The sequence below is a fragment of the Podarcis gaigeae genome (genome assembly GCF_964106915.1).
Source record: "Podarcis gaigeae genome assembly, chromosome: 8".
Classification (NCBI taxonomy): domain Eukaryota; kingdom Metazoa; phylum Chordata; class Lepidosauria; order Squamata; family Lacertidae; genus Podarcis; species Podarcis gaigeae.
Window position 1 is genome coordinate 28,493,877 of NC_139684.1, and position 17,213 is coordinate 28,511,089.

General features: G+C 50.3%; 1 protein-coding gene across 5 annotated transcripts in view; it reads right to left on the minus strand.

Moving 5' to 3' along the window:
- The window catches only part of PHC2 (polyhomeotic homolog 2), a 60,130-nt gene continuing 42,917 nt past the window's right edge, over positions 1 to 17,213 (minus strand). For 4 of the 5 annotated variants that reach the window (XM_083752541.1, XM_083752540.1, XM_083752543.1 and 1 more), the window contains 6 exons: positions 6,572 to 6,780; positions 5,346 to 5,481; positions 4,595 to 4,709; positions 3,783 to 3,924; positions 2,206 to 2,497; positions 1 to 1,292 (listed from right to left, as the gene is read on the minus strand). In XM_083752541.1, coding sequence (XP_083608667.1) covers positions 1,138 to 1,292; positions 2,206 to 2,497; positions 3,783 to 3,924; positions 4,595 to 4,709; positions 5,346 to 5,481; positions 6,572 to 6,780 — 1,049 coding nt within the window. In that variant the 3' untranslated portion in view covers positions 1 to 1,137. Of the gene's footprint in view, positions 1,293 to 2,205; positions 2,498 to 3,782; positions 3,925 to 4,594; positions 4,710 to 5,345; positions 5,482 to 5,595; positions 5,752 to 6,571; positions 6,781 to 17,213 lie in introns of all 5 variants that reach the window. The other variant, XM_083752539.1, reaches the window with a different exon arrangement.

Consider the following 17,213-nt stretch of genomic DNA (forward strand, 5'->3'; position numbering starts at 1 on the left):
TTTTCTTTTTTTTTAATTCCAAAAGGCGTTTATTAAAAACGGGGGGGGGGGGGGGGGCAACAGTAAAAAGTCCTTTTGCTTGCAGCCCAGAGGCTGTGGAGAGTGGCCAGCACGAAGAAGGGGGGCACCACACACAAACCGTCAAAAGGGGCAGGGGGTGCAGCTCAGCTGCAATCCCACTCCCCGCAGTTCCTGATCACCCGAGGAAAAAGCCTGCCCACTCTCGACAATCCTGAGGCCAGCCCCATCTTCAGGGAGAGAGCCGGCTCCTCCTGCCCTGCCTTGATATTATGGGAGGGGGAGAATGGGGGGGGGGTGAGGTGTTTGTGGCAGGGGCCAAAAGGGCCTTTTATTTAAATTTTTAAGGCAGCTGCAGACCTGGTCCCAAATCAGAATAGAGGCCTCCCCAGTAGTCCTGGATGTCAGCCAGCCAGTTTGCACGACTTGCGCTTGGCTACTTACTCCTCCCCTTTAAAAAAAATTGTTTTAAAAAAACCAAAGCAAAACGGGAGCAAAACACCCCTGCGAGACTGGACGGAGATTCCTTCTGCACGATCCCCCATGGGAATCAGGAGATCTATCAGGGCAACTGCTTCCCCCGCTGTACCTTGGGAAGAGATATAGCAGAAGAGGAAAGGGTGCAGGGAGGGAGGAGGAAACAGGGCACTACCCGGCACCACACGCACGCACACACACGCCTACAAAAAAATTTAAGGCAATGGTCCTGTTTGGCTTTTGAGGTTTCAAGTAGGTGTGTCTGATCCTTGGGGGGGGTGGTCTCTGGGACGCAGGAGAAGCAGCTTCCAGGGCGAGGAAGAGGGTCCTCGCCCCCACCACTAAAAAAACAAGGTTGCACGACTCTCTCCATTGCTGCAGGGGGGAAGCTAATGCTACATATTTATGTACAGCCCCACAACGGCTTTAGCTTACGGACATCCCACCCGAGTCGGGGTCCCTCCGCGCCCCTCCCGTCGTTGAGGGAGGCTGGGGGTGTTGCCTCTATGCTCAAGTTGCATTGTGAAGAGTGGGAGGCAGAAGAAAGCAGAGTCCATTTTGTTCCCAGCCCCTTCCCAGCCTCCGAGAAAGAAAGCATCCGTTTGCCAGCAGGGCCTCCCACCCACCCCAGCCTGAAGGCCTCTAGGAGTCTTTCAGCATACAGATGCGGGCGTAGATTTTGAGGGCTGGGCCCAGTTTGATGTTCATGGCGCTCATGAGGTGGTCCTCCTTCAGGAGCAGTAGGGCCTGGCCGTCGATCTCTTGCGCCCGGAACTCCTCTGCAATCTCCTGGCAACCTGTGGCAGGAGGAAAGGAAAAGCCCCATCACTGCGAGAAAGTGAGAATACAGGGAAGCAGGCAGAGGGCCTTCTCAGCAGCGGTACCCTCCCTGCGGAATGCCCTCTCGTCGGACGTCAAGCAGATTAAGAATGACACAACTTTTAGAGGAGTTCTGAAATACAGCCCTCTGTCAGGAGTTTTCCATGTTTGATGTTTTATTATGTTTTTAATCATCACCAGAAAACAGTCAGAATTTCTCATAAGAGCTGTTCCAACTTTGGGATAAAGGTAAAGGTAAAGGGACCCCTGACCATTAGGTCCAGTCGTGACCGACTCTGGGGTTGCGGCGCTCATCTCGCTTTATTGGCCGAGGGAGCCGGCGTACAGCTTCCGGGTCATGTGGCCAGCATGACTAAGCCGCTTCTGGCGAACCAGAGCAGCGCACGGAAACACCATTTACCTACCATTTATCTACTTGCACTTTGACGTGCTTTCGAACTGCAAGGTTGGCAGGAGCAGGGACCGAGCAACGGGAGCTCACCCCGTCGCGGGGAATCAAACCGCCGACCTTCTGATCGGCAAGCCCTAGGCTCTGTGGTTTAACCCACAGAGCCACCCTCAAAAGCTGGTGAGCTCTCCTTGGTTGGAGATTTCTAAGCCGAAGTTGGGTGGCCATTTGCCAATGATGCTTCAGCTGTGGTTCCCACAATGCAGGGAAGTTAGGGCTAAATGACCCCTGGGATATTTCCGTAACCAAATCAAATCCATCCATAAACTTAACTCCTTAAAGTAGCAACACTGGAAAATATTGGGCTTCCCACCAGACCAGAGAATTGGGAGAGAGGGGGACAGGCTCATTTCTGCCCAACTTGGACCGCTCCAAGGTTCCCTTCCTAAGCAGGCAGGCAGGCAGAAGGCCCCGATCCTTACCGGGCAAGGACCGAATGAACTCGTAGACGTCCTCCACGTTCCACTTGGTGGGCTCGCTGGGCAGGAAGTGGTGCCCAATGCCCACCAGGTCTCGGACGTGCACATCGGGCAGCTCCATGTCACGCTCGCCCTGGCGCCGGCGGGAGGCGGAGGAGCTGGCCGAGAGGGGCGAGAGGGGCTCTTCGTAGCTGGAGTTGTCCGAGCAGCGGCTGGAGTCCTCCTGCACGCGAGCCAGCTGCAGAGACCCAGAGACGGAAATGGGCCCCGAGCCAGGGGGCAGCGATACCGGCGCCTGCAAACACAGAGGAGCACCCCACTTTAGGAGGCTGTGCTATCGCCCCATCCGGCCCAGTGCTGCCTTCTCTGGCCGGCAGCTGCTGTCTGGAGGGCTCAGTCACAACATCTGTATGTTTACTGCGCTAACTCCCTGGGCTCCTCAATTTCTTTGGAGCCACTGCGCCCTTTGGTTCCACAAGCTCATGGAATAGCAGTCTGCACAGCTTATGAGAGGAAGGTAACCACACAATAAAATGCAGAACAGGAACGATTCATTGTGCGTTTATTCAGAACCCAACTGGAATTATTTACTTAATTCAACAAAATTGAGAAACTTTTCGAAATTACGCTACAATATACCAAAATGCGAATACAGTACTAATATTAACGAACATCAGCAATGTTAGATGAAGAAAAAAAGGAGAGGAACTCAGCTTTAGCAATATCGTTTCCCTTTTGTAATCTTTTATTGCAGACTGTGCGAAAAGAGCTTCTTCATTTGTCACAAGACAGCTCAGAAGAAACTGAACTGGGTATTCCTGTTCCCACACATCAGCAAGGAAATCTTTCCCTTGGATCTCTGCATAAATTATGGGCAGATTAACATGCAGCAAATAATACCTTTCCCCTGAAGTTGACTCTTGAGATCTTTCAATGATACAAATTTAGTTAAGAAATTATCATTATAACTGAAGCCGGCACTGCCTGAAAGCAAATGTCCACTCTGCAGCTGATAACTCTTCTTCCAAGCATGTGTATCAACCAATTTGTTATCGTGTTCCAGGGGAGACAGTGTGGTGTAGTGGTTAGGGTGCAGGACTAGGACCTGGGAAAGAACTGGGTTTAAGTCCCCTATTCGTTGGTCATGAAGCTCACTGGCCAGTCACTGCTTCTTAGCCTCACCTCTTAGAAAGCCACTTGCTGTGAGGATAACATGGGGGGGGGGAGTGGCACATGAGACCTGGGTTCAAATCTCCACTTGGTCATGGATAAAGCTTCCTGGATGTGGCCTTGGGCACTTAGCCACTGCCTTCTCACAGCCTAACCTACTTCACAGGGTTTTGAGGAGAGGATTAAATGCTGCAGTTCCTCCATGCAGGACCCCAACTGGGCCCATTTTAGAGGTCAGAAACTGAGGACTCTGGGGAAGAAGAAGAAAGATAAAACCATGCACTATGCTCCCCTTGGGCCTGTGGCAGGTGCACTGGAGGGAGGCACAAAGAGATACCCGATGCTCCCAAGTTTCACCTTCGGCGTGCGAAAAAGTTCCTTGCCCCTGGATAATTCCAGAAGGCTCTTACCTGCTTCTTGTTCTCTTTGCTGAGAGGGGGAAGGGAGCCCTTGCAGGTCCGACGCCGGCCGTGTGGAGGCGTGTTGGGCTTCTGAAGCTTGCTGCGGTCTGGGTGGAAGAGCCCCACACGCTTTGTGCAACCCACGTTGTACCTGCGAGAGAGAGACAGAGAGAAGGTCAAAAGCCTGTGCACGGCCAAAGTTTCAACCTTGTATTATTAATTATGATTGTTTTTATTTCTACCCCTCCTTCTCCCACCCCGCCAACTCGCAAATTAAAACAACACCGGGCAAAATACAAAAAGCTTAAAAACATACAAGTTATTTTATTGGGTTGTTGTTTTTATTTTGATTGTATATTTTGTGGTTTTAGGTTTTTATTTTGTTCTGTGAACCGCTCTGAGACCTCCGGGTATAGGGTGGTATATAAATCCAATCAATAATAATAATAATAATAATTATTATTATTATTATTATTTCTAGAAAGTAATCAGACCCAAACAGCACCACAACACTATAATTAGCAACCATGTTAAAATACAGACGATAAAAGCAGTGCAGCCTAGTGTGTGTGTAATCAGCTATATAATTTTTTGCTACCCAGCAAAAAATTTGTGGAACGTGGGAATACGCCTTATAATGGAGTCAAACCCTGGGTTCATCTAGCTCAACACAGCCTACTCTGGCTGGCAGTGGCTCTCTGGGTTTTCAGGCAGGGGAGATTCCTAGAGCTGTCAGCCTGGAGATGCTATCAGGACCTTCCGCAAGCAAGGCAGCTGCTTTCAAGGAGAAGGGCAGGCAGATGTTTCTGCCAGGGAGGTACCTCTTTGCGCAGGCCATGGAGCAGAACCGCTTTGACCGCTTGAACTTGTAGGCAAAGTCAAGGCGGCCGCAGAGCTCGCATTTCAGCTTCGGGGGTGATCCGTCGTCTTTGGATTCTGGGGAAGGAGAGCAGAGTTTTTTAGGACCCCTCACCTCAAAGCAACAAAAGGCAGCAAAGCCCCCCAAACCCTTGCACCCACATTTAAGAAGCCCTGCTGGATCAGGCACCTCTTAACCACAGAATGGCAGAACCGAATGGGGACCGCAGGGGTCATCTAGCCCAACCCCCAGCAATTGATTGTTGTCTTTCCAGCCAGGTACCTGCGGAACCTGCGGCCACCAGATGTGGCTCCCATCACAGGAACGTCAGGAACTGCAGACCCTTTCTCCCTCCAGCTAACTATTGCCTGCACAGACCAGCAGCGTTTCTCAAGGGTTTTAGACAAGGGACTCTCCCAGTCTGGCTTCCCCCTGGGGCAACTGGTCGGCCACTGTGAGAACAGGCTCATCCAGCAGCCTCTGCTGGTGATCTTATGAGCCCAGAAACATCCACGGGTTCTCCACCTTTGCAGAAGAGGGTTGTGCCAAATATTTGTTCTGCTTTTCTGCACCTTTTGATACGACACCTCTCTGCTGGGAAGCTGCCCCATCAATCCCTAACGCTCCTTGAGGGAGCAAGTGAAAGGCACTCTGCACATGCTCCAGGTCTCCCCCCCCCCTCTCTGCTTACCTAGGCTTTCCGCTGGGCCTACCTTGTAGATAGGGGTCCTCCATTTCGGAGTCGGTGGTGGTGGTTGTGTTGTTGTCCTGGTGCTGGGGTTTCTCGGCCAGGAGGTCCTGGGCATACTTCTGCTTGAGGCTCCCCACCAGCAGCGAAGAGCGCCCCACCTGGCAAAGAACCACAGTCATGTCGAGCAGGAAGGGGACCCCCCGAGCGTCATCTAGTCCAACCCCCTGGAATCTCCACTGCCGGACGGCCATCCAGACCTCTGTTCTACAAACCTCCAGCGAAGGAGAGATGGGCGAGGGAGGTGCTTCGACAAGGGAGTCGGCGAAAGGCAGCTTGGAAGGCAGCCCCCTCCCCCTTCTCTTCTTCCAGGGAGACCCGGGTGGCCTTGGCCCCGCAGGACGAGGGGAGGGCGGACGCTCGACTGACAGCTGCAGCGGGAGAAACGCTTGGCTATATGCACCTTGGAAACAAGAGCGCCAGAAATGGGAGCGCAGGGCTGTGGGTGGGTGGCTCTGGCCTGGCTGGGCATGGATCTCTGAACAGCGCATTCGGAGGCCACATTCCACGCGACACATTTAAACCGCTACAGTGCCACCTTGAATTCCCCCCCCCCAAAAGAATCCTGGGATGTGCCATTTGTTAAGAATTGTTCGGAGACCCTGTATTTCCCTCCCAGAGCTACAGAGTGGTTTAAGAATCAATAGCTCTTCCCAGGGAACTCTGGGAACTGTAGCTGTGAACGGAGGATAAGGGAGTCTCCCCTACAACTTGAAGCACCTGTAACTACGGCTCTTCTAATTATTTGGGGGAAGCCACAGCTGCTTAAAGTGGCATCGCAGCACTTGAAACGTGCTTGGGACCACAGCACTTGAAACGTGCTTGGGACTTGGTAAGATTTTATATTGCGAGGAGGGACCCTGGGCTCCCTTGAATCCTCCCAACCATGTAAACCACACACACCCTGCTCTGTGCTCCGACCAGTTTCTCTGCCCCCCTCCAGTCCCAGCCAAGTTCACTCTCCCCCCACAGCCTTTTTGAAAACAGAAACACCAGGGTGTGGGTGGGTGAAACCCTTTGCCTTCTGCACGTGCCCAAGCACAACCCTCAAGTTTTCTTGCAATGGGATTTCCATGCCCACCCTTCCCAAAGCCCCACAACAAAGGCAGCCCACCAACACCTACCCATGCGCTGCCCTCAGGCTCTCCCACCCCCAACTCACCCCCCCCCCCCAGTTTATTGGCTACCTACCGGGAACGGCTCAGCCCCCTCCTGGATCACAAACCCCTCGATGACGTGGGTCAGGATCTGCGGCTTCACGATGGCTTGGGGCGGCTTGTTCTCACCGTTCTGAGGGGCGCCGGCGACGGTGGAGGCAGAGCTGCCGTTGTTCCCTGATGTCATGCCGGGGCTGCCGGGGGCGTCCGGAGGCGTGCGGCGGAGGCTGTCCCGGCCGACTTCTGCATGGGAGAAGGAGGGAGAGGAGGGAAGCCGAGTGTGACAGGCAAGCTGAGACAAAGGCAGAGGCACCAAGGAGGCTGGACCACCGGCCCTGCCCCTCCGACGCCCTCCCCAACCGCCCGCTCTGCCCATTACCATACAGCTGACTTGCTCCTGCTACAAGCCGCATGGGACGCCTGCCCCCCCTTCCAACCTCTGTGTAGAGCACACACAGAGAGGGTTGTGGAAGGAAGGAGCACACACACACACACACACACACAGAGAGAGAGAGAGAGAGAGAGAGAGAGAGAGAGAAGAGGAGTCTGCCAGGCAGTTTGGAGCAGAAGAAATGGCACAGAGGACCCGGCGTGCCCAAGGCAGGGGGGCGCCAACTCTGACGCTCGCAGACCCCTGGCTTTAAATCCATGCCCTCTCTTTCCAACCGGCACAGAAGCCTGGGAAAGACTTGTGTGTGGCATGCGGGAGGTGAGCGGCCACACTACATACAACCCACTCTCGGCCATGATTCCTATACTTTCCGTCCCAGGCTTCTACAAATACTTCCCAAGGGAGTTTGCCACCTCCAGTCCTGAACGTCAGATTCTGGAGGGGGCTGCACCAGAGAGCTGCTGCGGTCGCAATTTTATGCGCCTGGTGCTTTTCTGTGGGGGGGAAGCCGCACTCAAAGCGGCTCGCAGAGAAAGGAAACGAGGATGCTAAGGGCAAAAGCGATTTCATAAGAACGTGACAAAACAGCAACACAACAGAGACTATAACAATATACCAAAAAAGAGCCCACATACATCCCCTAGCAACCATGATAGGAGGAGAAATATGCTATTGCCCCCTTTTAAATTATTCCTCTGCAATTTGCAAAGTGATTTGTGGAGTGGGGGGTTTGGGGGGGATTCACGCTCTCCTCCAATACCCCCAAAACTGCTAACAACGGCAGGGGGTGGGGCTAAGACAAGGACCCTGCCTGGCATAGGTGCCCACTCTGCTGTCCTCATTCTGTCAACAGGTGCCAGGTGGTACAGCCCTTCCTGGACTCTGGAACCACTTTAGAGTCTAAGCACTAGGGGTGGGGGTGGGGCCTGAGAATTGGACATTACAAGTGCACCCCTTCAAAATGCAATAATTCTGCAACTGTAGAAAGGATTCAGTGGGTGGGGGTCTAGCCCGGACTGACTACAATCGGATACTAGGAGGGAAGGACTGTCTTACAATTAATCTATCAATTGCCTTTTAAACCACCATCTCAAGGCAATTTACACGAAAGATGATTTTTAAAAGTTTTAACACCCGCTTCCCCACCCCCCGCCCCAAGAATACATTTAAAACAAGTTTAGAAAGCCAGCAGGTAGACACTTGTGGTGAAGACCCTTTTACCCAACTGGGATATTATGCTAGTTTTAATTTGTAGCTAAAAGGTTTCCATTTATGTATCACTCTGGTCGCCTAAATGCCCCCATCACTCCTCACCCAAGAAAGAAAGAGTTGCGAAGTTTGAAAGGTGAAAATTTGTGATTTGTTTATTTTTAATTACAAATCCTTGGACCTTTGCTGCACTAATTCCAACAAATTAAGCTTTGCATTGAGAATTTTTTTGGGGAGGGATGTACAAGTCCCTTTGCAATATTGTACCAAATTACAGATCAACACCCCACCCTCCTCCACTAAGGGAACGGCATAAAGAAACTCAGTAACTAAATAACCTTTCAGCAAAGAATTAGGCTGTCTGCAAATCTGGACAGATTTCCAAGAACCCCTTACGACAGACACACGGTCTGTTGAAGAAATGAAAATCAGAGACGTGATGCTATTACCGACAGCATGATCAAGTTGCAAGGGACCTCAGGAGCCATCGAGCCCAACTTCCCACAACACAGGAATCACTGTTAATGAAATGACAATGTTGCCCGGACCAGACTGACGCCTTGCACAAACTGGGTGTACACTGATGCCCCAGAATCTTCTGTAACACAGAGAAATTCTTTGGCAGGTAAGTCCATCTGAGAAGGGCTGCTTGTCAACTGAACTCCCTCCAGATGCTTTGGACCATGGGTAGGCAAACTGAGGCCTGGGGGCCAGATCCGGCCCAATCACCTTCTAAATCCAACCCGCAGACAGTCCGGGAATCAGCGTGTTTTTACATGAGTAGAATGTGTGCTTTTATTTAAAATGCATCTCTGGGTTATTTGTGGGGCATAGGAATTCGTTCATTTTTTATTTATTTTTCAAAATCTAGTCCAGCCCCCCCCCCAGAAGGTCTGAGGGACAGTGGACCGCGCCCCCCCCCCCCGCTGAAAAATCTTGCTGACCCCTGCTTTGGACTATAACTCCCATCAGCCTCAGCCAGCACAGGATGATGGGAGTTGTAGTCCAGAACACAGTATGGGGAGAGAGAGGAGGCTCGGGAAGGCCACATTAAAGTTTTGTAGTGGCTGAATGTGGCAGAAAGCGGCTGAATCCCAGGGACTGTGTGGACAGAGCTAGCAACCCACAAACTTCTCTAGCCAACGCGCCTGCACAACACATCATTGCAGGGGCTCAACTAGAAGAGCCTTGGAGTCCCTTCCGACTCCTATGATTCTATGATCTGCAAACTCCGGCACGATCGAATGCCGCTCTCAAACAACCAACAGGCAGCTAGCAAAGTACATATGCAACCCAGGGCTACTTTACACACTGGAAGCACACGGAGCCAGGACTCCTGTTTTGAGAATCCTGATGTCAACGCATCAAGTTTCTAGGCCTCATGTTGTGCTGAAGAAAAAAAAATGTTTCACTGTGGTTATTCCCCTCCGGTATCACTTTGCTTCCCCACCCCCAATCTTCTCCACATCTCCTTTTTCATGTCCAAATACGCTACCAAAATCCTAACCGCGACCACCCATAAGCCAAGGCTTTTTACGTGAGAAATACAGAAGGTGGAACAATGAACAAAAGCCAGCTCCACCTCTCCAGCACTTTATATATTTTTCCTTCTCAAAAGATCCTAACGGCTGCTGGAAACTGTCCCACGTAACTTGCTGCCCCTCCCAAGAAGGGCAAGAGCAGAACACACGAAACCGAGCCATAAAATGAACAAGGAACGCTCAGTTTTATGCTCTTTCTCGCTCTCTCTTGAAGAAGAATCCGGGCCCCCGTTTTTAATCTGCGTGTCAACTTCGATTTCGGGGGATGACCAGAGTCGCAGCTTTGCCTGGATGACATCATTTGGAGTGCCAAAGCACTCTGCACACCACAGCTGCCGACCCCACCCACCCCCCGCTAGCACCCCCACACAAGAGGGTCCATAATCCTTGGCTGCTGAGGCGCAGCCGAGAGACAAAACCATTTCTTCCCCACCTCCCACTCCAGACCCCTTTCAATGCCACCTCCTCAGAGACTCTGGGATTTGCGCTCTCTCTCTCTCTCTCTCTCGATTTCCTAGACTGCGGTCCGTTCGCCCAGCCAGCTCTGCATTAAATATTAACCACCCTGGAGGATGTGCTTCGCACGCGGCGCCAAGGATTCAAAGCAAGGCATGCTGGGAGTTGCCGCGCCGAGACCCAACAAAGGGGGAACGCAGCCACTTCTGACGGCATACAATCCAGCCGCTGGCGGATGAGCAGGGGTGTCAAATGGTACCACAGTGGCAAAACTCAAACCGGCCTCATTTTAATTTGGGGGTTCTGCCTGAGGTCCAAAATGCTTTGTTAGCTTCTGATAAGAGATTTGGTTGGCAGGAGCCAGTATTCTGACTCTGCACAAGGCATGTTTCCTATGCTGCTGTTTAAATCAGCTATTTATTCAACACCATGAGGACTAGAACCCTGCGCATAGCTGTCAACTTTTCCCTTTTCTTGCGAGGATTCCCATTCAGAATAAGGGAATTTCCCTTTAAAAAAGGGAGATGTTGACAGCTATGACCCTGCATTATGTTGAAAGAAAAGGACCATAACTCATTGACAAGAGCAAAAGGTCCCGTGGTCATCCCCAAGTGGCAGCATCTTCCAGGTAGCACTGGGAGAGAAGCCTGCCTGAAACCCTGGAGACCTATTGCTGCCAGTCTGTGTAGACAACTCTGAGCTGAATGAATGAGAAAGACTGGAAGCTGACTTCGTATTTATTGTAACGGTATGTTCAGTGGGACAGAACATACTTCTGCATATAAAAGGGCTCTCCCTGCTTGCGATTCCACGAAACTGGTATTCAGAGGCAGGGTGCCGCCTCCAAGAATGGAGGCAGAGCGGCCACTGGCCGTGTTAGAAATTAGCCAGGCTCCAGGCGCGTTTTGCGACCATGTGGAGAACTCTGGATGCCAGGCTGGTGACTGGGGAAAGCAAAATGTCACTTAGAGAAGGATCTGAAATATTCTCCTTGAAGCTCAAATTTGTTTTATCCTGGATTGTTTGATGTTTGAAGGCGTTGCAACCCGCTTTGAGATTTGTTCTTTAAAATATAAAGTGGCACAGAAATGAGTAACAACAACGACAACGCAACTCCACTGTAAAAACAAAACGGCGCCTAGACATTCCATTGTGGTGAACACAACATAGGTTTAAGGTACCCTATGGCGACTGGCTTATATATCTGAGTTTCTAACACTGGCCACTGGTAGACAAATCCATGGGCAATAAGTTCCACAGTTTAAACTCTGCCCTGAACTCATTGCCCCACATTTTAGCATTATGAGAGATAGAGAACTTCTCCCTCCACACACAATCTCTCTATGAGAAGGGAGCCTTAAGAAACAAAGGGGTCCTTTCCTATGGCAGGAAACAGCTGAGGGGGAGATGCTCCCATGATTGAGCAGCTATCCCAGATGACCTGGTCAAGTATTCCAGGCAGAGGGCACAACTGCCAAGTCACAGGTCAACTCGCACTGTCAAGCGAGAGGTCAACTGATTGCTTCTCATTTGAGCAGGACAAATATTTGGGGGAATCCAAGGCCACTGCGGTGTATTTCAAGTTGGCAGCTCAGCTTCTGAACATTCCCTTGCAGTGTCATTTGCTGGGGAAGGCAGGAGGGCGAGTAGCTTATGCCCCCCCCCCCCCGGCAGTAAGCAGTGCAAACAAAATTCATATTAATGAACACAGGTCACACCGGCTGCCTTCAGCAGGCAATGGGCCTACTCTGAGTAGTACCGGCAGGGGATGCATCCCTCAGTGCTGCACTAGGAAGTGAAAATTGGGTTGCAGTTGGTTGCAGGCTTCAAAGAACTGGCCTGATGCCCCTTTTAGAAAAGGCTGTGACACCTGTTTTGCCTGCAGAAGATCTTCGAGGTGTCTCCAGCTATATCTGGAAGAGACCCTTGCCTGAATTCATGGAGAGCTGCTGCTAATACATGCAGGCAACACTGATCTATACCAGGATTTCCCAAACTTGAGTCTCCAGCTTTTTTTGGACTACAACTCCCACCATCCCTAGCTACCAGGACCAGTCATCAGAGATGGGAACTGTAATCCAAAAACAGCTGGAGACCCAAGTTTGGGAAACCCTGATCTAGATGACCAAAGATGTGACTCAGTAGAAGGTCTCTTCCCACTTAGAGACAGTCCTTTATTCAGAAAAATGAGGACTGGAACCTTGCTTTATTTTTAAGCGAAGGGCCTCTGCTCAGTGGTTGAGTAGACACGTTGCATAAAGAAGGTCCCAGGGTCATTCCTTGCAACCTCCAGTTCGGGCCGACAAATTTTCCCTGCCTGAAATCCTGGATAGCTGCTACCAGTCAGTATAGCAAATACTGAGGTAGATGGACCACAATGGACTGAGCATCATATACTGCGGTTTCCAAGTTTAAATCAGCCATTTATTCGGAACTGTGCAAATTAGACCCTGGCCATTTTTGAGTAGGGGAAGGAGCAGCTGCTTTTCCCCAAGTTCAATCCCCAAACGGCATCTCCAAGTATGACTGGGAATCTCCTGAAAACCCAAAGAGCCACTGCCAGCACAGGCAGTGTAGACAATGCTGAGATAAATGGGTCATAACGGTCCGACTCTCACATATGGCAACTCCTACGTCCCACAAGTGAACAATGCACAGCATGGAAGAGCGCCACCTGCTGTCTATTCCGGAGCTCCTGCCAATCAATCACAAAGGACATGCGACTGATCCTTACAAGGGTTAGAGGAAGGGGGTGGGGAGAGAGAAGAGCAATAGTCCACTCTCCCCCCCCCCCCATTTCATAATGGGAACAGGCATGGGAACCACCTGACAGTGCATGGACTGCAGTGTGAAACTGGAGCACCTCTCCAGAGAGCGCCTCTTCCCCAGCTGCGCAAGCAGGATCAGGAAAACAGCGCAGAGCAGGCACATGGCGCGCATGAACACACAAGAGGGGCAGGCGGGGAAGACAGCAGCTGCTGGAGGAAGAGGAGAAGCTCAGGAGAGAGCAGGCAGGATCCTAGGCATCAGACAAGGGACTGTGAAACCCAGGGCTCAAAGTTGGGTTTCTCCCAACCCCCTGAGCAACGGCATAAGGTCTTCTTGCCTGGCTCACCCCCACAGGATCTGCAACAAGGGGGCAGCCAGTAGGATGGCCAGACCTCAAGAAAGCTCTCTCTCTGAGCCAGCCAGCTTGCTGGGAGGCCAGCCAATCCTCCCAGAAATCTGCTCCTCCCTCATAGGGGAGGGAAGGTGCTTGGTTGTGGGGGGGGGGGGGGGAGATGCATCAGGCACAGCTTCAGTGCTGAGATGAGCTCTCTCCTTCTGCCACAGAAAAAGGGTGGCACAGAAACCCTGGCTGGAATTCTCCCCGCACGGAAGGGAGCTGCCAGCACCATCCAGGCCACCAGAAGGAGAATTCCAAGTGGCTATTTCTCTTCCTCATTCCACTTATGCGCACCAGGAACACAAACAATTACAGGTATAATGCAGAAAACTGCACGTAATTTTAGATTTCGGCAAGGACTAGAACCTCCGGTTGCTTTCTAGGTGATCCGGCATTCCTTTATTGCAGCCTGTTGGATGATGAGGGCTAGAACCCTCTGGACTCGTTTCATATAATTTAGCATTCTTTTATTACAGCAGAACCATTGTTTTCAAAACAACCTTCGTCACATGCCTGGCCAATCTGGAACCACACTTGGTAATTAAGTAACACTAATATTCCTTACTTGTTATTTTAACCCATGTGCAACTGTACTCATTCTGTGTGCCTCTTTCACAGCTTTTTTTTTCATCTTCCAATTTTCACCTGCTGTTATCAATGTTCTGCTTTATATACACATTATAAAATGAAACTTAAAAATATTTACCCCCCCAAAAAAATTCACTAATATCCTATCACAATGCCTGTAATCCCAAAGATTAAAGCAAAACCCTTTGTACTGAAATGCATTCATTAGCCTGCATCACCCATAAAAAGGGCTATATTCAAATATCCTTTGTACTGGAGAGAAAACAGAGGCAGGGGAATAACGGAGACCAGGGGAGAACCACAGCTCAGTGGTTAAGGAGACACTTGATTTTAATGCAGAGTCCTGGGTTCAATCCCCAGCTTCTCCAGGTAGGGCTGGAACAGACCCCTCCAGGTAAGATCACTGCTTCCAGTCACTGTGTACTGTAGACAGTCGTGAGCTGGGTGGACCAATGGTATGGCCTGCTACAAGGAAGCTCTTTTTGTTCCTATTTAAATCAGAACCATGAGGACTAGAATCTTGGCTTGATTTTAAGGGAAGGTCTGTAGCTCCATGGCGGAGCACCTACTTGCACACTGAAGGTCTCAGGTTCAATTCCTGATGTCTCCATGTAGGACTCTTGCCTGCAAAACCCTGCCAGACAGCGCAGGTAATACTGAACTGGGCGAACCAGTGGCCTGACTCATAATAAAAGGCAGCTTCCCAAGTTTGGATGATGGCAGGGGCAGAATGTTTTAAAACTCTTTGCCTGTTCTCAGCCGAGGTTGGCAACTTAGAGTCCCCTTTCAGCCAGGGGGCATCTGGTTGCCAACCTGCTGCCTAAGAAATGAGTCATGTGCGAGCCACTCCAGGGAAGTGTCTTTGGAGATGGTACCCAGCTGAAGTGCTGTTATCACAAGCTCTTTAGGCAGCTGCTTTGTTTAGAAAGCATAGTTCATTTGCAGTGGGAGTACAGCAGCGTAGCCAACCCCTTCTGAACAGGAGTGCTCCATTCTGGGTCCCTGCCAGCCATTCCTCCCTGCAGAAGCCGAGAATCCCACTCCTGCCTTTCTTTTCCAACATTCTGCAGCTACTGAGCATGCTCGGTCACAACTGGGCTTTTGCAAAGGGGTAAGCAAGTTCCGTTTATTTTTGTACTTTAGGATGATGGAGGGCATGCCATATCCCCACCCCTGATTTCTCTGTGGCCCCACTGTACAGATAGCCCACTTGTATGGCTCAAGGAAGTGAGCCAAGCTGCACCTATTTAAAACATTTAAAAACAAAACAGAGGTGCAAACATCATTAGGCAACCTTGATAGCCAGGTTTCTTGTGCCTAACCTGTGGCCTTCTGCCACGTGTTGGCTGACTCCCATCAGGCTTCCCCAGCACGGCAAAAAATGCCAAGGCTCATCATTATTACCATTAATTTATAAATCACCTTCCAAACCTCCATCTCAAGGCAGTTTATGCATAAAATAACCAAAGAGAGTTAAGAATATAAAAACGAAACTAAAACCCCACAGGCTATAGAGTCAGGTGTGATCGATCTGTGGGCAAGCTGGCTGGAGAATTAACAAAAACAACCTCTGGAGGACTGCACATTATTCACTTGTGGGCTAGACGGACCTGTGATTGGACCAACTTTATTATTAAAGGCCTTCTTATTTTTTCAATATGCATTTAGACCTACAAGTCCCCTAAAGCAACAGAGGCAAGACCAGCAATCCGCTCCAGTTTGAATGAGGTCAACTATTGCAAAAGTTTCCGCAAAACACTGGTGCAAATGGTAACTGGACTTAGGAAACTGAGCCAGGCCACTGGTCCATCTAGCTTAGTATTGCAGGCATTGACTAACAGCAGCTCTCTGGGATTTCGGGCATTAAATCTTTCCCAGTCCTAACTGAAGATATAGCCATTGAGGATTGAACCTGGGACCTTCTGCATGGAGAGCAGGTGCTCTAACCATTGAGCAACTGCACCCTTCCCAACCAGCCTGCTGCCTTGTCAGCAAAAGCGCCTTTTGTTTTCAAAGATTTGCCGCCGCTCTGCCTTACTTCTGCTTTTTAAAAGACAAACAAACAGCTAAATGGCTGTTGATAGAAGTCAATGGGAAGAGCTATTCAGCCAAATTACATAAATCTACCTAATCAAACATTTCTGGAAAATGCAATAATTCATTTCATTATTTTTTTTTAAAGTTGCTTGGTTTCGCAACAACAGCTAACCAATTTTATGGCTGCAGTGAGGGAAAGCATAGCTCGACTGAAATATTTATAAAGCAATATTCTTTTTTGCGATCCAACTGTGCTTCAGAGAACGCAACTGTTGTTTGGTAGCATTTAACAAGTAAACTGACCAAAACCTTTTCTCTTTGCAAACCGCTTTGAGCTTCTTCTTTAAAAACAAACAAATCTATCAATGAACCACCAAAGGCCCACTTGTACTCCAAAGCAGCTAACATTGCATTAAACATTCAGCCGAGCCAGGGAGAGGAACCTGTAGCCCTGCAAATGTTGCCTCCAGGCTCCTGACCAGCATGCTCAATAGTCAGGGATGGTGGGGTTGGGTGTGTGTCCAGCACAAGTAAATGCATGTAGGTTAGCGGAGGTAGAATTGGGAGAGACTCCAGCCTGAAACCATGGAGAGCCATTGCTGCCAATCAGTGCAGACAATATTGAGCTAGATGGACCTGGGCAGTTTTCCACAGGTCTCCTAGCCCTGCAATGGAGAATTAAATTTAGGGGATTAAACTCTCTTGGCATTCATTGTAAGACACAGGAGAGACCCCGAGTGCCCTCCACAAGGCATTCCATGTCTGGAATCCTGGGAGCAAACACCACTAAACTCAACAGGACTTGCTTCCAAGAAAACAGGCAGGAAGTTAATGACTTGTGGATTGGCAGAGGTAGCGCTAGACTCCACAACTCAGGAGAGCTGAGATGCAAGCCCACCTCCTGCATATATATGGTTCCTGGGCAGCTTGCGCCCAGCTTTGGCTCTGCTGCTGCCCTCAGTCTGCAGTCTCACCAAAATCAGGACCCATCCCCAACTGGCTGAAATCAGCTCCAACCCTCAACCGGAAAACAGGAGCTCATGCATGCTTCTTCTAACTTGACAGACCAGCCCTCAGTCCCCTTGGGAATCAGTGGGATTAATGTGCAGTTTAAGTACCCTGTGGCTTAGCCATACAGCCAGATCTGATTCAAGAAGTTCAGTGGGGCTTACCCCTGAGTAATCATGCCGCAAACTGCAAGCCTGGGGGGAGGGCAGGGTAGCGGCGGCTGCAAAGATTCCTTAAACCCATGTTTAGCCCACTTTTATTTTAAAAACAGAGGTGCAAC